Source organism: Sminthopsis crassicaudata, chromosome 1 (assembly GCF_048593235.1).
Source record: "Sminthopsis crassicaudata isolate SCR6 chromosome 1, ASM4859323v1, whole genome shotgun sequence".
Lineage (NCBI taxonomy): Eukaryota > Metazoa > Chordata > Mammalia > Dasyuromorphia > Dasyuridae > Sminthopsis > Sminthopsis crassicaudata.
Window position 1 is genome coordinate 224,949,727 of NC_133617.1, and position 22,758 is coordinate 224,972,484.

General features: G+C 32.7%; 1 protein-coding gene across 3 annotated transcripts in view; it reads left to right on the top strand.

Annotated features, from left to right (window-relative positions):
• Positions 1-22,758, top strand: part of LAMA1 (laminin subunit alpha 1) — a 188,870-nt gene that overhangs the window by 78,406 nt on the left and 87,706 nt on the right. For all 3 annotated transcript variants that reach the window (XM_074275272.1, XM_074275281.1, XM_074275290.1), the window contains 11 exons: positions 365-466; positions 2,721-2,932; positions 4,164-4,275; positions 9,333-9,443; positions 10,382-10,509; positions 12,142-12,228; positions 15,864-16,075; positions 16,890-16,996; positions 17,560-17,740; positions 19,797-19,933; positions 21,341-21,577. In XM_074275272.1, the coding sequence (XP_074131373.1) occupies positions 365-466; positions 2,721-2,932; positions 4,164-4,275; positions 9,333-9,443; positions 10,382-10,509; positions 12,142-12,228; positions 15,864-16,075; positions 16,890-16,996; positions 17,560-17,740; positions 19,797-19,933; positions 21,341-21,577 (1,626 nt within the window). The remainder of the gene's footprint in view (positions 1-364; positions 467-2,720; positions 2,933-4,163; positions 4,276-9,332; positions 9,444-10,381; positions 10,510-12,141; positions 12,229-15,863; positions 16,076-16,889; positions 16,997-17,559; positions 17,741-19,796; positions 19,934-21,340; positions 21,578-22,758) is intronic.

The window sequence follows — 22,758 nt, forward strand, 5'->3', positions numbered from 1 at the left end:
TTCTCTGGACAAGAGTTAACAGCAACTGCCTGGAGACAACGGTTCGTTACAGGAAGAAGAATCTGTCGGAGAGATTTGAGTAGAAGACACAGCAGATCTCTTCCCAGAGAGCGATCCGGCAGCTTCTGGAGACGACAGCTCGCTACAACTTAATTTAATGAGTCATCATTATTGTGATTCTTATATTTCCCAATATGCAGAGTTGTAATGAGAACATTCCAGGTATTCTGATTAGTTTTCAGTTTGGACTGTTGAACTATCACTGTAGCAGAGATTATGATCACTTGCACCAGAGCCTAGCTTGCAAAAGATAAATAAATGAATGAAAAAAATGTTCATTATGTTTTAAATATTATTGTTTTAGCTGACAGCCTTTGGTGGAAACCTGAAGTATACGGTGTCTTATGATATTCCAATGGAGACTGTGGACAGTGACTTGATGTCTCATGCAGATGTTATTATTAAGGTAACATTTTTTTAGATTTCCTTTTATTTTATGGTGAGATATTTTCCAGGTCAAAAATGTCCCAGTTGGGCTCTATAAGATAGTGGTCACTATGAAGGGCATTCTCTCTTTTGGACTTTTGTGAATTATGGGGTCACTCTGGAATATTTTCTTTGTTCCATGAATTTAGATCAGGGAATCTATTCTTCAGAATTCAGCCCATATCAAAGACAGATATGGGGGACTTTCTTGTTACTAGAAATGAAAAGAGATCTTATTAGTCTTTTGCTAATGGGGCATTCTTGTTTTTCTCTTTTTCCTATATACACTATATCTACTTAAAAGAAATAATTATATTTCTTGGGCAGCAATTATTTCTTTTTACATTCCTCACACCACTTTACTCCACTTCGTGTAATCTGCTTCAGTTAAAGTAGACTGATTACTCACTCACAATTCCACAAAAAAAAAAAAAAAAAACCAGTAATTCCCTCCAGCAGATTTGCTCATCTTTATGTCTAGAATCCTTTTTCTGCCCATCCTTCCCTTCCCCATTGGTATCATGAGGCACCATGGTAAAATTACCAAGAATTAGGAAGATCCGATTTAAAATACTATTCTAATAATTACCAACTGAGTGAAGCCACTTAAACTTTCTGAACCTCAATTTCCTCATCTGTAAAATAGGAGTAATAATAGCAAACACCAACCTCAAAAAATTTTTTTAACAAATGAAATAATGTATTTATATGGTTTTGTGAACAATGAAAAACTATATAAGTGTAAATTGCTCTTACTTTATCATACTCACTTTTTAAAAGACCCACTTAAAGTGTTAACCTTCACTATGAACCTGTACCCAAAACCCTCCTTTCCCCAAAGTTACAGTGATCCCATCTTCCTCTTCTCTCTTTCATGTTCTCTTTGGGATATAGATCCAGTATTAAGACTGTTGGATCAAAGGGTATGAATTTTTACAGTCCTTTGCTCTCCAGAATGATTGGAACATTTCACAATTTCACTAACAATGCATAGTGTCCCAGTTTTCTGTGGTGGTACTTTTTATCTGACTGACTGATGGCACAGTGGATAGAATGCCAAGCTTAGAGTCAGAAAAACTTATCTTCTTGAGTTCACATCCACCTTCAAATACTGGACAAGTCACTCAGTGCTGTTGACCTAAATTTCTTCATCTTTAAAATAAGCTGAAGAAGGAAATAGCAAGCCAGTGTGGTATCTTTGCAAAGAAAACCTCAAATAGGGTCAGAAAGAGTCATAATACATATGCATAAACATATTGACTATGTGCTTGTTCATTCTTGTTAGATATTTGTACAGGTCAAATATATATACATATATATGTGTGTATATATATAGATATACATATACATAAATGCAGATTGAATACATAAATAAATATTTAATCTAGTAAACAGTCTGTTTATATGTTTTCTAGGTTTCTATATATGTATATGCAATTTTATATGTGTATATTTACATGTATGTCTATATAGACATATTATGTATATGTATGCATGTGCATAAATAGAAGAGAAAATAAACATGAAATTTGGGATTTTAGATAGAGATAGATGTCTATAAGATCTATGTAAATATCTCTATCTAGATCTATATACCAAATCTCTCTTACTAGAGGGAGAATTCACAACTTTAAATGCTATGTTTATTTTTCCAAAGTCCCTAGCATTGTGATTTTCTAATAGTAGATGCTTAATTAAAAGTATCATGTCCCTTAAATCCTAAACATTAGAATCAATTTGTATCCTGTCCTGTGTTTCTTACTTTTTACATCCAATCAATAGTTAATCCCTATTGATTTTATGTCCACAATAGCTTTCATATCCATTTCTTCCTTTCTATTTAGGGCAGAATCTAACTCCCTTTTGCCCCATCACGTCCTACATTTTATTTTACTTAGTGTGTAAATGGGCATATTTTCCCTGTAAGATTTAAAGTTCATTATGGGCTTGTAGAGTTTTAAAAATCTTTTTATTCTTAATATGATCCTTAAGGTTAGGGACTATGGGGTTTTTTTTTGGCCTTTGTCTTCCCCCACCAAAGTTTAGAATCATATCTGGCACATTATAAGTTCCTAATAAAGAGAGACAAAGATTACTGTTTTCTGAGAGGTTGGGGGTCAAGGGTTACAGGCATCCTCACTTCAGACTGAACCTAAGTTTAACTTTTTTTAAATATAAAATTTGATGCTATTTTTAGACACCAAATATATTTTTTTTCTATTTGTGTTTTGCAGGGAAACGGACTCACTTTAAGCACAAGGGCTGAAGGCTTGTCACTGCAACCTTATGAAGAGTACTTTAATGTCGTAAAACTTGTGCCTGAAAACTTCAGAGATTATAATACCAAAAGAGAAATAGATCGGGACCAGCTGATGACTGTCTTAGCCAATGTGACTCATCTTTTGATCAGGGCCAATTATAATACTGCAAAAAAGGCACTGTATAGGTATGTACTGAGAAAGAAGTAAAACCTTGTACTTTGTGTGCTTTACTTACAAATTAATAAAAATGTTGTCTTTGCTAATGGTTATAAATATCTTAAAGTTCACACAGAATTTTTCTCCATAATGTTAACATAAGTACAATGATATTAAGACTGCATTTGTGGTTCAGAACAGTGCCAATGTAAACAATTTCTATCACAAATGGAAATTATTCCCCAGAAGTTAATTAAAGAATAATCATTACAAAACATTTAAAGATATGAATAGATTTAATATGATATAGAAGATCTTGGGATATAACTGTTCAGGAACTAAGTAAATTAACAATCTCTTAAGCCAAAATTCATACAGGGCCATTAATTTTGTAGTTTTACCCTTCTTATATTTTCTCTTATCTAACCAATTCGAACTTTAAGAGATCTCAATTTCTTATGATAACTGGTCAGATCTAAAAGAGAAGTTGAACAAATATTAACCATTTAAAAGAAACCAGTATTTAATGATTGCTTCTTTTGTGGGGAGTAGTACATGATAGAGAAGGTTATGATTTTTCTTCAGGGCTTCATGGCAATTTCACTATCTTCTTACAAATTTCTTTTTTTTTTAATATTTTAATAGTTTTTATTTACCAGATATATGCGTGGGTAATTTTACAACATTGACAATTGCCAAACCTTTTGTTCTAATTTTTCCCCTCCTTCCCCCTCCCCCCCATGGCAGGTTGACCAATACATGTTAAATATGTTAGAGTATAAATTAAATACTATATATAGCCTGTGAAGGAAATCCAAAATGCAAGCGGACAAAATTAGAGGTATTGGGAATTCTATGTAGTGGTTCATAGTCATCTCCCAGAGTTCTTTCGCTGGGTGTAGCTGGTTCAGTTCATTACTGCTCTATTGGAACTGATTTGGTTCATCTCCTTGTTGAAAATGGCCATATCCATCAGAATTGATCATCATATAGTATTGTTGTTGAAGTATACAACGATTTTCTGGTCCTGTTCATTTCATTCAGCATCAGTTCATGTTCTTACAAATTTCTTAAGAAGAATAGATTTGGAGAGGATAGTGATAAGTTCTAGGGAGCTAGTGTATATAGTCAGAAGATCTTCATGCAGTTATTAAATAATATTGACAATACATTTCATTAGAAATTAGATTATTTTCCTAGAAGGGAATATCCAGTAATGTTTAAAAAATCAACAATTCATGTTCTTCTGTTTTTTTATAGATTAGATGCTGTAACTTTGGACACAGCCAACCCAAATGTTATAGATCTAGTGCTGGCTACCGAAGCAGAACATTGTGAATGCCCTCAGGGGTATACTGGGATCTCCTGTGAGGTAGTTAATGCTCTTCCCCATTTCCCTCTTTTTCATCTTTATTCTTCTTCTTCTGTCTCACCTATAAAAGTTGAATATAAATAAGGATGTATTCCATGTATATGGTATATTGACCAAAGTTTTAGTTTTCTCGCCCCATCCCTGTCATTATCCCCATTGGTATTATTTTTAACCTGGTTGATAGTCAATTGATAAAGCATTTTTCTTAAGTGCTATCCTTATCCCTTCTGTGTTTGCCTTATTGCTTTGAACATAATAGGGAAATTATTTTTATTGTTGTTAGCATTTTTACTCTTAATTTATGACTGATTTTGGTCTTTACTGTTCTTACAAAATAAAGGAAAGAAAAGAAAAAATGATGATTTCTTGCTTCGAAGTAGAATACATATGCATAAGTTATACTTCTCTGATTTAATATTTCCTTTGCCAATGGGGATGTTGTTATTTGAATCAACACTACAATATTCTGTTTTATTAAAGAGAATTGACTGTCCTGGCCAATTATAATGATTCATAGAATAGCAGAATACCTCCTGACAAACTATTACATTAGCCAAATATTAGAAATTTAGGCATAGAGACAATGCATTTACAAAACATAGCATTACAGAACTAGAGTTATGGAATTTTTGGTTTTGGTGGGACTTTACAGGCTATCCAATTCAAACTGCTTTTTAATTCAAGAAGCTTTATTTTTTTTAAATAACATCAGTGGCAGGTAACTTTGACCTTCTACTTAAAAACTTCTAGTGAACTTTTCATTTGATTCCTTATTAGCAATCAAATCATTTTGTCCCTCTCTCTTTGGATACAATTCTGGAGTTGGAGAGAATTTAAGGTTGCAACTAATCCAAACCCCTCTTTTCAATAGATGAAGAAATTGAGACCTAATTAAATTAAATGATTTGTCCAGAGTTTGATCAAGGTCAAAATACATAATTACACACATATATATGGCAGAAGAAGGACTTTTTCCATATTTCTGACCTTAGAATCAATACTCTATATAATCAACAATTTAAATAAAGAGTAAATAAGGAGAAATTCCCTCATTCATCTAACCCATTTGTAAAACCTTCGTTATATGTTTATAAAAACAGTATTCAAGAACAACTGTGATCCACAAGCAGGATTAGTTGGGATATTTTGTTATGGGAGTCTCTTGCAATTATATGAGAGAATGTATATTATATAATGTTTTATATCTTGGTAATACCAGGAGATCAGCTAGTGAGAGAGGTCAAGACTAAGCCAGTATAAATAGAATAACTTTCAAGAGCATCTATCATCAACCAGGAGTAAGATGAGCAGTCAAGAAGGAAAGCCATTTCTAGGGACTGGTGTATCCCATCTGAATGCCACAAGGCTGCACAAAGCAGGGGTGGTGCCAGAAGAGAGGGGAAGCTGGATGCTCTCCAGGTAATTGATCAGTATCAACAGGACAAGAATGGTTGGGTAAAGTCCAGAATGGAAACCTTATCAAAGCCAGGAAAAAACAATAAGCACAGTGAGTGGGCCTAGAGGCATATTTAAGACTGCAAGCAGAGATCAAAAAAACCAAGTAAACAAACTGAAACAGGAGTTGGTCAGGCAGAGGAGATCCTGTCCCAGAGCAGAGGCTGCCAAGGGGCAATCTGCTTTACTTGTAGTTCAGAGTCTGATTTGATCTTTTCTGCTGCGGAAGAAGTCTGGCCTCATCTGCCTATTCTGCCTAATGCAGGGCAGCTGTTGGCTCCCCTGTGATGTGGGCATATATGTAGCCACAAAATCCAGCAGTTCAGCTCAAGACTTATGAAATAGAAAAACAAAAGGATTCAGATACCAGTCCTCAGGACTAACTTATGGGTTATCTGGAAGATATGCCTTCCTGACACTAGACCACTGCCAATTATAAATAATTGGTTTCTCTTCCAGAAAAGCAAAGAAAATTACTTAAGGAACAGTTTTCTCCTCTTCTTCCAAATAACTAGTGTGGATAACTGTTCCTTGAAACACACCCAAAAATATTCTGAAGAAGTAAAGCCAGTATCAAAAAGCCAGTGAATGAAAAAATACAATCAACCCAAGGAAAAAAGCTCCACATCATTAGTATAACAGAGATGAAGATCTGCCCATCAAAAATTAAAGATTCTCAGTCTTAGGAAGAAATAACAAAAATTCATACTCAGCATCAGAGAATCTCAGAGATAGAAAAGACGTTAGAGGTCATTTAGTTCAATCTTGACCTAGCTGAAAGAACCAATAAATTGGTCACCTTGCCTTTATTTGAAGAGATCATCTATGTGAGAGGTATCAAACTCTGGCCACTGCTCTCAAATAAAAAACACAATATAATGTAATGTTAACTTGTGGCCTTCTATGCCAACATGGGGACTACAAGTGTCTGCCATTTGATTTTGATGTCATTAAGAAGTAATCAGAAGTTCTCAAGAGAGTTGGAAATAATGCTTATGGTCTAGATGTCTATATTTTATGGTGTAGATTATGAATAATTAACAAAGTGAAAAAAAATAAATTTTAATGGTTATAGGTATCATGGAGGTTTATTGAAATGGGACAACATAAAATGATATCAATACGACAGGGTTTCATGTTCAAAAGAAATAGCTCTAATAGAAAGGGTGGAATGGGACCCTATTTTTTGAAAATATACAGCTACATAGAAATTCAAGACTATATGTGGGCAGAGAAAATTACATGTGAACATGGATAAAAGGAGAAGCAGCAGTGTCATTAGGGAAACAATCTACAGACTAGACAGCCAGAAAAAATAAGGGTGATGCTCTCCCAAAATATATTACAAAATTCAAATAAAATGCAAAACTAATGGGCTTTCACTACCTAAATATTGTATGGGAATCCCAATCTGCTAAAAGCTGCAAATGTTATCTTCTTAAATTGCCTTACTGATAGCTACATCCCCAAGCTATAGAAAATAATGAATGGCACAGATACAGATAATTTTAACCAAGAAATAACATGTGGGTGAAGCAAAAATGAAGACAGCATTGGGAGAAAGTGGTCATGAAATCTTTTAGTCTGCAAGAGTGAAGGAAAGGAATAATAAAGCATTGATAGACTCAGAAATATAACCTAGACCTTGGGAAAGGAAATATTTTAGACATTAGAAGCAAAAAGAAGATCACATGGAGAGAAATTTTAAAAGTAAATATAGTTCAAGAGGGTTAGATGTCTTTGAAAATGTCATTATGACAGTACCACTGCAAAAAAGTTAAAGTGAAGGAGAAAAGATTTCTAACAAGATTATTCAAGGGACAAAGATAAAAGGTAGGACTCATAAATGGGAATGAATGGAGAATGGTTTGAAATATAAAAGGAAAGTGTCAAGAAGACTGAAGAACCAGTATAAATTAAGGATTATGAAAAATGCTAAAGGCAACAACTTTCCTTAGCTTTACTAAAAGCAAAAAAATTGAATAAGTGTAATGTTATCAGACCTCAGAAAGGTTGCTGAACTCTCCAACTCTTATTTAGCTTCTATCCTTTATACAAAACTGAACAATTTTCACTTTGGGAAATATAGAACAAATATCATTAAAGGGAAAAATTAAATTCAAAAAGGTACAAAGAAAAGGAAAATAGAAATCTACATTAAGTTAAAAGACTAGAACTCAGAAGAAAAAGGACCTTAAGGGTTTTTAGAAAACCTGCAGGTTTGATTACAGAATCATTGAATGAAGTCATGGACAATGAAAAGGGTATCAGACTCTTTTAGGATATTCTTAAAGGAAAGATGAAGAAATATGACCTGAATGTTTTTACAATAAGGTAGAATCATAGCCTGTTGAACAACCATACTCAGTGTTGACTAATGAAGTAATTATTTTAATGATGTAAAACTGGACTCTATCTTTGGTCCTATCCAACACTTCAGTCTGAGACTTAGAAGACAATGGACATGGCTATCAAATTTGGGAATGGTACAAAGATGGGATGAGTGCAATATCAAATGGAGAACTCAAAATTATCCCAATACACTAGATCTATATGCTAATTTTGACAAGATGAAATGATGTTACACATTTACCAAGTCTTATACTTTAAGTTCAAAGAATCATTTAGATAAAAAAATCAATTGGGGGGGATTAGATGCTTTTACAATAATCCACACTAAAATAACTTGACAGTTTTAGCTGACTACAAGCTCACTGTGATGTGAACCATTGATATAAAGAAGATGTTTAAAAGAAAAACCTAATAAAAATTGGCATGGTAAAAGTAGAAGGGAAGTAATAGTCTTAGGTCTGATTTAGTGATAATGTTCTAAGGGAAGGTTTGGATTTTGTTGTTGTTGAGTGTTTTCAGTTGCATTTGACTCTTTGTGATCCCATTTGTGGTTTTCTTGATAAAGACACTGGAGTAGTTTGCCCTTTCCTTCTCCAACTCATTTTACAAATGAAGAAACTCAGGTAAAAGAGAAGGACTTGCCCAGGATCACTCAGCTATGTTAGAACTCAAGACCTCCTGACTTTAGAACCAGCACTCTATCTATCCACTGTGCCACTTAACTGCTTCTTAGGTTAGAATAACAATATCCAAACCTTAGAAGTGTTAGGTGACATAGTGGATAGAATGCTGGCTATTAATCCCTCTTCAAATTGTAAACATATAGGAATGCAGGTTATACTACAGGACTATTCTTTACCAGAAAATGAACCCTAAAGGGAGAATTTCTCAATTCCAATGTACAATTGTCTTGGTTTCCCGGATGGCCCATTAAGGTTAGGATAACTACATTTGTAAAAGAAAATTGCTATAACTTGTATTGACCAAAGTTCTTTACCCTCAAAAATAAAAGGGAGGTCTGAAATACTGGTTAAGGGAAAGTTAAAGTCTAATTTAGGAATATTGTGTTGGAAACACAAATTTAGAGTATTTTAGCATAAAATACTCATTAAATTTCATGTGCATTCTTCTCTGCCTTTTTAAAAGTAATAAGGGTTTCACTACTAAATGGGAAAATAGATTGTTTTTGTTTTTTTAGAAAGTAGATATTTTGTATAAATATCTAACTTGCATTCATGTTTTTCTTGTAGTCCTGTCTCCCTGGGTATTACCGTGTAGGTGGAATACTCTTTGGAGGAATCTGTCAACCCTGTGAGTGCCACAATCATGCTACTGAATGTGATATTCATGGTGTTTGCTTGGTAAGTATTCTTTTTAATTACTGACATTTTGACTGGTTTTCTAGAGCCATTAGGATTTAGAAGTGATAGGAGTGCTTATAGTGGATTTGATCAAGTGCTCCCTAGGCTTCAGATCATTCTTAAACTTGTAACATGGAAAGGAATATGTGAAACTCATTGAAGTTCTTTGATTATAACAATGACCGGATTGAAAGACTTTTTTCTCCCTAAGCTTTGTTAAATGTGTTCATTGACCTTAGAGCATTATTCCTTGGTTGAGGATTGTTTTTATTACTATCTTTGCCTAATATTTGTTGCTCTAGGATTTTTACTTTCAAACAGATTTTGTGTTAACTTTGGTAAATATTGACTTGCCTGAAGTCACTCATGGCTTTGAAGTTTTACAGCTTCCCTAGTAAATAAATGAAATATGTTTAGAAATAAATTGGTGAAGTATGTTACAGAGGTTGACTCAAATAATGATTTTTATAAATTATATATTTATGCTTTAGTCAGTTTTTACCAGACACTTTACTTTATGTAAATATTTATATGATTTTCAGAAATTTTCATTAAAATAAATGCTTTTTATCCCTGGTTTGCTACTCCTTCAATCAGGTATATTTTTAGCACTTTTTCCTATCACTATGCCCATATTGCCCAGTTCTACTCTTTAAATGCCCATGGGTTCTTGACTTTATAGAAATCTATAAAGTGAGAGAGATAATCTTCTAGACCAATTCTCTAAATCTAGATGACTTCTAAAGTCCTTTCTAACTTAAATTCTTTTTTAAAAAATTTTAATAGTTTTTATTTACCAGATATATGTATAAAATGAAAAGGTTTGATTTGATGTACTCTGAAGTCCCTTCCCACTAGATTGAATTTTAGTTCCTCTAATTCTGTTCCTTTTTACTTTACTTACTCCTTACTTTACTTTTTACTTTACTTTACAATAGACTTGTAAGCACAACACTGCAGGGGCTCACTGTGACCAGTGTAAACCAGGTTTTTATGGGGATCCTTCTAGAGGGACATCAGAAGACTGCCAGCCCTGTGCATGTCCTCTTACAACTGCCTCCAACAAGTAAGTGGCAAATTACATACTGAAAAGCCCTGAGGTCTTATATTGTTCCTTTACTACAGAGCCAATATTTATCACTATTAATAAAAAAAAAAACCCAACAACTGACCTGTCATTGACAAGTTATTATTTATCCCCAGGAAAGAACTCTAGTTTTATTGGTCTTGTTATCTAAATATGAAATGAAAATAAAGAAAAAAAAAAGATGTATTTTGTATTTAAATATTTCAAAGATTTGTGATTTCATTGCTTTTTGGAAAAGGTGACTCCACAAGCAGTGATTAACATCTATTATGTGCCAGGAACAAGATATGTAAATATAAATATGGGGGTAGTTCCTGACTTTAAGGAGCTATAAGGGAAAAAGCAGGTACACAATAAGCAGATACAAATATATTCAAAGCAAATATTTTTCAAGATATTTTGGCGAAAGAGAAAAATTAGGAAAGATTTCATGTAGGATAGAGTTATTCTTCCCTAGGGATTCCAAGAGGTGGTGGTGAGAAGGAAATGCATTCCAGACACTGGGGAGAGCCAGTGCAAAGACACAGAAGTTAATTACATCTTTGATATTCTAATCAGGCCATTGATTATGAATATTTCTGAACTTCTCCAGCCTGGGCTTGACAGATGAACATTTAGCTATGTTGTGTCTGTATCTGAAGCCTGTCTAGCTTGTATAGAATTGCCATGCTTGTACTCTATTGGAGCAGTCTTTGAGAACCTGGGATTCTTTCCATATCATAAAGAGAAATCAGACTGGAACTCAAGGAGTATTGTGATGCATATGTATATAAATATATACACATGTTTTCTACCACAGCATTCATATATATCGGCATGGATGAGTATATGTATGTGTGTGTGTATGTATGTATATTCATATATGATATGTATTTGTGCTTCTCTTTATATATGGGACAGCAAGGTGATACAGTGTTTAGACTGTCAGGCCTGAAGTCAGGAAGACTCATCTTAATGAGTTCAGATCTGATCTCAGGCATTTTCTTACTGTGATCCTGGACAAGTCACTCCATTTTCTTTGCCTGTTTCCTCATTTGTAAAATGAGTTGAAGAAGGCATAGCAAATCACTCACAGTATTTTTGTTAAGAAAACTCAAAATGGGGTCACAAAGAGTTGGACATTATTGAAAACAGTGAAAATATGTTAATATACAGGGTGTCCCAAAAGTCTCAGTTCAGCTTCAAACTTTAATAGCTTAATCTAATTAATTAAATCAATTAATTATAATGGCTTGAAACTACATTACGTCTTTTGAATATTCTGTATATGTGTATATGTGCATACGTGTACACATATGCCTCTATCTCTATTCAGAGAGAGAAAGGTAGAGAGAGATAAATATAAGTGTGCAAACATATATAGTGATCATTGCTACTTACCTGATCAAAAGTGAAGCTAATTTTCAGAAAAATACACTGAGATATGGTTATGCAAATCTTGAAAGAGATCATGCATCAAACCTTTGCATGAAGTCTCCTTCGCTTCCTTGCTCTGCTTTAGATCATGTAATAATCACAGGAATAGGAAGAAGGAAATAAGCCTTTAAAATATTTAGAAATGTAACATTATCCAGAGGCAGAAAAACCTCTTTTCATCAATATTTTTATTAGTTTCAGCCCTACCTGCCATTTGGATGATGGAGATGAAGTTATCTGTGATCAGTGTCAACCAGGATATACAGGAATGTGGTGTGAGAGGTCGGTTCTTTTTATCTTTTTGAAAGGTTACATTTTCCATAGTATGTACTTGAAAAAAATACATTCATTCATTTGAACATTCTTTTCTTTTTACATTTTGAGTTCCAAATTCCTTCTTTCCCACCCTATTCACTGAGGTGTAAACAAAATTATAAAAATTATATATGTGAAAATCACATAAAACTTATGTCCATTTTTGCCATATTACAAAAACAGAAAGAAAATGAGAAAATTATACTTCATTTGCACTCACAGTTCATCAGTTTTTAACTGTTCATAACATTTTTTTTTATCTTGAATCCTTTGAAACTGTCTTGGATCCTTGTTTTGATTAAAATAGCCAAATAGTCCCATTCACATTTACTGTTGTGATTACTGTGTACTTTCCTTCATCTTGCTTTTCATCTGTTTATTCTTTTCTCTCTCTTTCATTCTGTTCCTTCTTAAAAGTCTGTTTTGCTTCTGACGATTGCCTCCCCTAACTTGCCTTCCTTTTTTATCAACTCTCCCTTCCCACTCTCTTATCCTCTTTCCTCCCTATTTTCCTTATTAGGTGAGAGAGATTTTAATACCCATCTGAGTGTGTAAATTTATTCTTGCTTCTAAACCAACTCTGCTGAGAGTAAGTTTCAAGCATTGACTGCCACATAACCCATTTGCCACTCCACCATAAAAACTCTTTTTTTCTGCTCCTCTTTTATGTGAACATATTTCCCCCATTTTTTTCTTCCTCTACTTTCCTCTACTTTCTTCCTCTTCCATTTTCACCATACAATCCTTTCTCACTCCCTTATTTTAAAAAACCATTATTCCCAAATAATTGACTCATAACCATTAACTGTTTAGGTATAATGCTAAATGACAAAGTTTTGAAGAGTTACAAGTATCATCTTCCAATATATGGCAATGTAAAATTGAACTATTTAATTTTTTGATTTCTCTGCCATATTTACCTTTTTATACTCTTCTTTAGTTTTTTATTTGAATATCATTTTTTATTTAGTTCTGGTCTTTTCCTCAAAAGTCCTTGAATTTAATTTATTTAATTATAATCTATTTTCACTCCCCCCCCCCAAAAAAAAGGATTATACTTAGTTTTTCTGCATGTTTATTCTTAGTTATAAACTTAGCTCCTTTGTCTTCTAGGATATTGTAATCAAAACTCTCCATTCCTTTTACATGGAAGCTGCTAAGTTTTGTGTAATTTTGACAATGGCTCCAGGATATCTAAATTGATTTGTTTTTTTCTGGCTTCTTAAAGTATTTTCTCCTTTACTTGGGAGCTCTGAAATTTGATTCTATTATTTATCTTGAGAGTTTTCATTTGGGAAATTCTTTTAGGAGGTGATTGATGGATTCATTCAATTTCTATTTTACCCTTGGGATCTAAGATTTTGGACCAGTTTTCTTTGATAATTTCTTGAAATATGATGTCAAAGTTCTTCTTTTTTTTAATCTTGATTTCCAGATAGGTCAATAATTCTTAAATAATCTCTCCTTGATCTATTTTTCTAGATCAGTTGTTTTTCCAATTAAATATTTTATATTTTCTTCTATTTTTTTATTCTTTTGACTTGGTTTTATTGTTTCTTGATGTTTCATGAAATCATTAGCTTCCAATTGCCCAATTCTAAATTTTAAGGAATTTATTTCCTTTAGTGAGCTTTCATACTTAAGAAGTGCTTTTCTTCAGTGAATTTTGGATTCTTTTTGTTTTTATAACCAGTAGGCCAGTTTAATGAGAGGTTTTTTTTATTATATATATATATTTTTTTATAATATTATCCCTTGTATTCATTTTTCCAAATTATCCCCCCTCCCTCTATTCCCTCCCCCCGATGACAGGCAATCCCATACATTTTACATGTGTTACAATATAGTCTAGGTACAATACATGTGTGTGAATATCATTTTCTTGTTGCACAATAAACATTAGATTCCGAAGGTACATGCAACCTGGGCAGACAGATATTAGTGCTAACAATTTACATTCCCTTCCCAGTGTTTCTTCTCTGGGTGTAGCTACCTCTGTCCATCATTGATCAACTGGAAGTGAGTTGGCTTTTCTTTATGTTGAAGATTTCCACTTCCATCAGAATAGATCCTCATACAGTATTGTTGTTGAAGTGTACAGTGATCTTCTGGTTCTGCTCATTTCACTCAGCATCAGTTGATTTAAGTCTATGAGAGTTTTTTTTTAAGGTGTTATTTTCCTACAATATTTTTATGCCTTTTTTTTTAAACCAAGATGTTAATTATGTTTGCATTTTTTGCATCATTCTTATTTTTTTTTGCAGTTTTTCCTCTACCAGGCATTTCTTCCTTTGACTAGTCTAAGAATTCTTCTTGGGGTTGGCCCAATCCATTTTTCTTTAAGGCTTTCGTTATAGCTGTTTTCACATTTTTTTAATGTCAAGTCTTTTTCTGTTGTCTATTTCTTGGCTTTGAAATTTGTGTTAGAGTTGGACTCTGCTCACCTAGGAGTCAGGAGGCAATGTCTCAAATATTAGGCCTTTTTGTGTGCTGTTTTCAGAGTTAATTTTGAAGATCTGCAAGTTTGAGTGTTTTTAAGATGAATGTGATCTAGAGAGAAGTGTAATCTCTGCTCTCTAGGTATACCTTTTGATCTTTTCCCAGGAAGAGCCCCATTCCCCTGCCACTATTAGTATTTCTTTTGGTCATGGAACTGTGACTAAAAGTGCATATAAGTAGTAGAGTTATTAACCAATACCTTCTGCCCTCAGTGTTTAGCAAATGATCCTCTGTAATTTCTGACCAATTGGCCCATTCTATTAAATTCTGTAAATTGAGAGTTCCTTAAGCAATTATTGTTGCCATCACAGTGGCCACTTCTAGTGCTTACTTGTAGTGTAGAACATATATGTTGGTGTTATAGATCTCTTCTGCTGACTTCTTAAGTTTTCAGGTCTTCAGAAGGAAAAATGTCTCATTCTGATTTTTTTATGGCCCCTGCTTCTCCAAAATTTGATTTATGGAGTTATTTTAAAGTTGTTTGGAGGGAAATATTGGGAAATTTCAGTTGGTACTGCCTGTTCAAACATTTTTCTTTAGTATGTGTTTTTAACGTAGTTAAATATTTTTGAAGTTATGACATAATTCATATCTTAAGAAATAGAATTTTATCTGATTTCATGATTCTCCATACTTTTTACATTGCATTTTTTTAAAAAGATGAATTTAAATTAAATGTTATTTTTTCATATTTTTAAGATTTTCATTATAACACCTTTAAAATGATTTAAGGGGCTCTTTAATCTATTGCAAAACCAGACTTGGGGGTTATTAGTGTATTTACACATACACATTTAAAAGACTATTATATGGAATTATCAGAGTAGATCATTTGACAAACCAAGGCCATTTGAGCAAATTAGAAAATTATATTTGTCACATCTAAGATGCATGTTATACTTTTTTAAAAAATGTTAAATCATGAATAGAGAGCAAATTAAGTTTTTGAATGATCAAATGAAAAGAGTTGTATTGCTGTCTCTATAAATCTTTTGCAAAATAGTAAACCTAATTAAATAACCAGATAGAAAATCCCTGAATTGTTGGGGAAATTTTTTGGCCAATTGTACTTAGTTTGACCTTGCTCTCAAATGTTTATATAGATGTGCTGATGGTTACTATGGAAATCCAACAGTACCTGGGGAAACTTGTGTCCCATGTGATTGTAATAGCAATGTGGATCCTCTGGAAGTTGATCACTGTGATATAGTCACAGGAGAGTGTTTGAAGTGTACTGGGAACACAGAGGGCCCTCACTGTGAGAGATGTGCTGAAGGCTTCTATGGGGATGCTCTTGTGGCTAAAAATTGTCGTGGTAAGTAGATAGTGGATGAAATAGACTATATTAATTATCACACTATTTTTAATAGCAAAATCAACTTTTACCCTATAAAGTAATTATATTGGGTGACCATTGTCATTGATATTCCTGCCTAAATTTCAAACTAGTTAATTCAAGTTGGTCAATTTCTCCTCTTTCTACCTGATTCTTAATGAAATTAAAATACATAGAAAAAAAATCAAGTACATCTTAGGAAAGGGAGGGTTATGTATGTTATGACACTGACTCAACATGATGGAGGATGGATGCTAAAAAAAAAAAACTGAGGATGTTAATTAAACTGAAAAAAAAAGTGAATGTGACTTTATGTTACAAAAAAGAGAGATAAATCCTGTTAAATTAGTACTGTTAACAGCATTTACAAAGCCCTTGTCAGTGAATACATACAGTTCTCTTTCTTTGACTTTAAAATTATTGCAGATAGATGACCTAGGAAAAGCCAATAAAAGAAGTATTTTATTAATATATCATGGTGAGGGGTGGGCAAACTTATAGTGTGACAGTGATATTTTTATGTGCAATTTTGAAGTAAGATTGTAATGGGGAAGGGTGGAGAGAAGTGATTTTGAATTGTAGAATTGCTAAAATGCAAACTTTGTCAAAAGAAAAATAATGATGCTGTAACTGTCATGGGAGAAGTATGTTTTGAAAGTATAAGTGTAGATTGGGTGTACAACTCAGTGAAATGTGCTATGTGTACCTATGTAAAGATTTTTATCATGGAGAAGGATGAACTTCTTAAGTCCTTGTAATGAATTTTCTATTTCATTTTTGGGTAACATGTTAGCTTGTTCATGCCATGGAAGCAGTTCTCTTTCCAGTGTTTGCCATCACGAGACTGGTCTCTGCGAATGCAAGCCAAATGTTGTGGGACAAAATTGTGATCAATGCTTGGTAAGAAATGTGGACAAAATGGAATTGAAATAGAGTTAAAATAATTTTATGTTCCCAACCAAATCTTTTTCTGTTATTAAACAGTGATATGTGTGTGTGTGTGTGGTGTGTGTGTATAGAGTGAGGAAGGAGCAGTTGTTAGTATAGCATTTTTTAACTCCCTAAAAGTGTTAAAGTGGACTTGATTAATATATTTGATTCTATATTATTGATAAAGCTTATGTATTTGACCTGTAAAATAGTTTTAGGATGTTAGATATATTTAAATTTACATTATGTGTGATTTTATTCACTTAAATATCAATAATTAATGTTATTTATGATTAAATATGCATATCGAAACGTATTGAACATTATTAAAGTATTTTGCAGGTCAAATTATTAAGCAAACTATTTTGAAAGAAGTTTTGTTAATTCCAGAAGATATACCTGTATGTTCCAAAAAGTTAACTTTTGAAACATCCTGTTTATATTACTATACTAAGATTTTTGAAATGCCTTGTATAAATTTCCTTAGCAATGTTTTTGTTCTTATATATTTTTTCCTTTGCTTTCTTGAACAGAATGGCTTTTATGGTTTGAACACAGGACTTGGTTGTCTGCTCTGCAACTGTAGCCAGTTAGGTTCAGTGTCTGAAAACTGTAGTGATGAGGGGCAATGTTACTGTGTGCCAGGAGTTGCTGGGCAAAAATGTGACCAATGTGCTCATGGCTTTTATGCATATCAAGATGGCAGCTGCACACGTAAGTACTCTATTCTATTGTCGTTTTTATGTGTTTTTTATGCTAAGCATACTTTCCAACAAAAGTTTTTAAGTTTCTTTAGGAGCCAAGGAAAAATTTCTTGGGAAGAATTAGGAATACTAGAGAGAAAAGGTTATTCAGATTAAGTAAGCATAATAACCCATTAGATTAAGTAATCATAATAATTTATTAAGATTAAGCAATCCTAAACAGTTTATATAACAGCTTTGGTTTAATCTTTATTTCATACTTTTAATTTTTTGAACACACCTATATTAATGATTGAAAATTATAGATTTTGTAAATTCCCAAAACGAATGCCTACTTCTTAGTAGCTTAGCATTATCTGCCCCTTCTAAAACACATCCTGTGAGGAAACAAAATTGTGTTGAAAACAGGGATGGGAAATTACTTAGGTACCTCTTTTAAACATTTTTAGAAATATGTGATGTTTTACTGACATTGTATGTATCACATAAAGAGTTTTAAGCACTTAAGGAAGTGATAGCCAATGCGTGGTCTGTTCAGTTAGCAGCTAGGTCTTTCATATAGTGAGCACTAATAAATACTTGCAGAATTAATGCTACCAAAAAAAGTTAGCCTTTCTTATTTACATATGCCATCTAATTTTTGTATATAAAATTAATGAATCAAAGTTTAATCATATAAGAACATAGTGGAATTGAGTCTCTTCCCCCTTATTTATAACATATGTTTCATATTTATATTTTGTTGGAGTTATGATTATCAGTGAGTTGTGTTCGTGTTCCACCAATACTGAAATGTCTCCTGCATTTCCTTTTCATATTTGGTAACAGTTATTCACCTATTCCCCTAACTTTTATAGAGAATCTACTCAATATTTTATAACTCTTCCTCTTCCTCTTTCCATACTTTTTAAATTTGAGTATCACTGTAGCCTTATCACCTTTACAGCAGTTGTCTCTCATTGTCACTACATGAATAGCCTGCCAACTTTTCCAAAAATTATCACTAATAATATTTCTTATCATTGCATTTTATATAGCAATCATCACTGGTTAAAAAATTTCATTGTCCTTTCAGACTTCTCTAAATTTACTTATTCTAAGATATTAGTGTTGCAGGATTCAAAGTTATATAGTATTACCAGAGAAAAACTAGTGTCAAACAATTGGGTCTTTGCTGTATGCAATAGTTTGAAATTTTGAAAACACTAAGATTTCCCAATATGTTATATAGAAGGACTCATTTTAAAATAAAAGTTTGAAATTGTCCTACATATTTGAAAATTATAGTAATGATTTCTGCTAAGTGGATCATAGGACCATAAAGATTAGAATGGGAAGGGACCTCAGAAGACATGACTGATGAACTTCATCAATTATTTTATATTTTACATCTCAGTCTTTGGAAGAATTTTGGCAATATGTATTTTGTTTAGTGAAAATGCAAAACTTCATTGATTTTGGCTGTATGACATAACTTTGAAAAGATAATAGATAGAATGAATAAAAAGTAATGTAATAGAATAATGGTTTCTAAATTTGTTCCTCAAAGACCAGCATGCTTCATCCTAGTCTTTGACTTCTCTTCAACTTCTCCTGATTCCATTTCCAATTTTACATTATCTTTTTTCCTTCATTCTCGTGTTCAAACAGGTTCCACCAATCATCACAACTTCCTTTGGATCTTTGTGAATCATTTTCATATAAATCATATGAATCATTTGCCAACTAAAACTCTCTTCAATTTGTTTCTCTTTTTCTACCTTTTTTTCCTTTTTTCTCTTGTTTTCATAATATCCTTCCCAATGAATATCTCCTTGACCTTGAGGACTGACCCAAGCATATCTTTCAGAGGAGTCCTTTGAAAGTGGAGAAAATCAATTATATGGGTTCCATTTTAGGAAACCACCATACTAGATTGTTAAGATTATTCAATTATTAAATTATTAAATAAAATAAATAAAATTTATTAAATAAAAGTGCTTTAAAATTTTTTTTCATTTTCATTAAATAGTTAACCCTTCAAATCCTCACTTGGGAGGGAAAATAATTTTTTTTTCTTATTTCAGCTTGTAACTGTCCTCATACTCAGAATACCTGTGATTCAGAATCCGGGGAATGCATCTGCCCTCCTCATTCTCAAGGTTTAAAGTGTGAAAGCTGTGAGGATGGTTACTGGGGACATGATCCTAAACTAGGATGCAAGGTACTTAGTGATGGCTAGAGCCAATTAAATTAAAAGGAAAAAAAATTTTAGAATGTTCATTTTGAAATTGTGTTTCTCACTTGATATCATGATTATAACATGCATTTAAAGCCTTCCTTTTCTTAATCTCAAAAAATGTTTACTATTGGAGTTTTGAATATTGTTTAGCTTTATTTATTAAGTATTTAATTCACTAAATATTTTAATTCAATTAAAATTAAATTATTTTAATTAAAATTTATTGTCATTTTAAAATTTATTCTTAATTAAAGTTAAATATTTTAAGATATATATGTTTTTAAGTCAACTTAGCTTTCAGGAATATATAAGAAGGAAGAAAACAAACAAACAAAAAAACCCTACAACTAATTCATTCTCTCTTTGTATTTTGGTAAGATCTTATTGTGGACATTGAGGCTATCATGTTTCCCTGCTCCCAAAGAGTTTTGTGATCGATTCTATGTACCTCACAACATTTTTGAACATCTAACATAATTAATGGCAACTGATACTGTAGAAAGTGTGCCAGAGTAAGGAATACCTGAATTCAATTTGACCTCAGATATCTACCATCTGTGTGACTCTGTTCAAGTCACTTAACCCTGTATTCCTGTTTCCTCCACTATAAAATGAACTGGAGAAGGAAATGGTAAACTACTCCACTATGTTTGTCCAGAAAACCTTAAATGGAGTCATAAAAAATGAGACATGACTGAAATGATTGAGCAAAACAGTAATTGGATTGTTCAGTTTCTTTTTGGTGTATTACTAAGGATTTTCAGTTCATAATATGAATACTATGTATTTTAATACCATTTTAGATATAATTATGCAGTGAATCTATTTGTTCACGTGAAAAGTAATATAAAATACTTCATCTTGAAGATATTTGCTTCTTCAAAACACTAAATTCTTACCTAATCTGTTATAGTTAAAATAGATTGCTTTCCAGAGATTAGTGAAATGGCAGCTTACTGAGATTTATATACTATATGAACATACTTACAATTTGGTCTACTAAGCTTACTCTGTTTTAAAAACAAAGGAAATTTGTGAATAAGTGAATAAGGTGATTTTTTTGTCAATCACTCAGTCAACAACTTGTCATATTTTAACACTAAAAATACCTCTGCTACAAATTAATCACAATATTAGGGACATGAGATTGAGTCCAGAAGAGCCACAAATTGTCAAGGAATAGTCTCTGGAATCTTTATAGAGAGTGCAGAGTGATGCTATAGGAGAATAATAGGATAAGGTTTTTCCCCTTCTTTGGGACTTTCCTCTAGTACTTATACATACTTTAGGAGAACTCAAAAACAAATAAGAACAACATCAAAGTAACTTCCATAAAACATACATTATGAGAACTTAAAACCAAAATAAGTTCAATTGTGTTTTCTTTAGGCTTGCAATTGCAGTAGCATAGGATCAACTAGTCATCAGTGTGATTTATCAACTGGCCAATGCTCCTGTAAAGATAAATATGGAGGACAAAGCTGCAATGAGTGTGCTTTAGGTTTCCGAGACTACCCAGATTGTGTGTCCTGTGACTGTGAAATAAGTGGGACAAAAGCAGAAACGTGTGATGAGAAGCAAGGTGTTTGTAGCTGTGAAGAAGAAAGTGGCACTTGTTTTTGCAAGGTATTCTCCATAAACAAATTTCTATTTCTTTCCCTTATTCCAATTTCATATTTCTTTCTCTCCCGCATTTCAAATCAACCACATACTTTGAAACTTTTCCCTCAGGGGCAACTCATGATAGAAAAGTCAGCAGTAACTTGTGAGTCCTGTTTAATGTTAATGTTGAGTCCTCAATAACCTTAAACTCAATGGGCATTTTGACAGAACAATGGCTGTCTTCTTTAAATGGGATTTTGATGGTTTCTAACAATAGTCAGAGTTGACAGTACCAGTCTGAACAACACAAAGTGACTTCTCATTTGTTCCATTTGGCTGAGTCACTAATCTGTTTTGAGTATAAAAGAATAAAATAGATTACCCAGAGTGCCAAGAAGATTTGCAGTTGAATAATGCTTATGTGATTATATTACATTACATGTGCTGGCCTAGAACTGAAGAAATTAGTAGATATTAGTGGATATTTGATTAGAAAAGTGAAAAAACTATCATATTTAGCTAACTATTTTTACCTTTTTTGTTCAGTAGGGATGCTTTTTTAAAAAAATTTATTTATTTATTTTTTTTAATTTATTTTTTTATTATATATATTTTTTATAATATTATCCCTTGTATTCATTTTTTCAAATTATCTCCCCCTCCCTCTACTCCCTCCCCCCCGATGACAGGCAATCCCATACATTTTACATGTGTTACAATATAACCTAGATACAATACATGTGTGTAAATACCATTTTCTTGTTGCATAATAAGCATTAGATTCCGAAGGTACATGTAACCTGGGCAGACAGATATTAGTGCTAACAATTTACATTCGCTTCCCAGTGTTCCTTCTCTGGGTGTAGTTGTTTCTGTCCATCATTGATCAACTGGAAGTGAGTTGGATCTTCTTTATGTTGAAGGTTTCCACTTCCATCAGAATACATCTTCATACAGTATTGTTGTTGAAGTGTATAGTGATCTTCTGGTTCTGCTCATTTCACTCAGTATCAGTTGATGTAAGTCTCTCCAATTCCTCCTGCTGGTCATTTCTTACAGAGCAATAGTATTCCATAACCTTCATATACCATAATTTACCCAACCATTTTCCAACTGATGGACATCCATTAATCTTCCAGTTTCTAGCTACAACAAATAGAGCTGCCACAAACATTTTGGCACATATAGGCCTCTTTCCGCTCTTT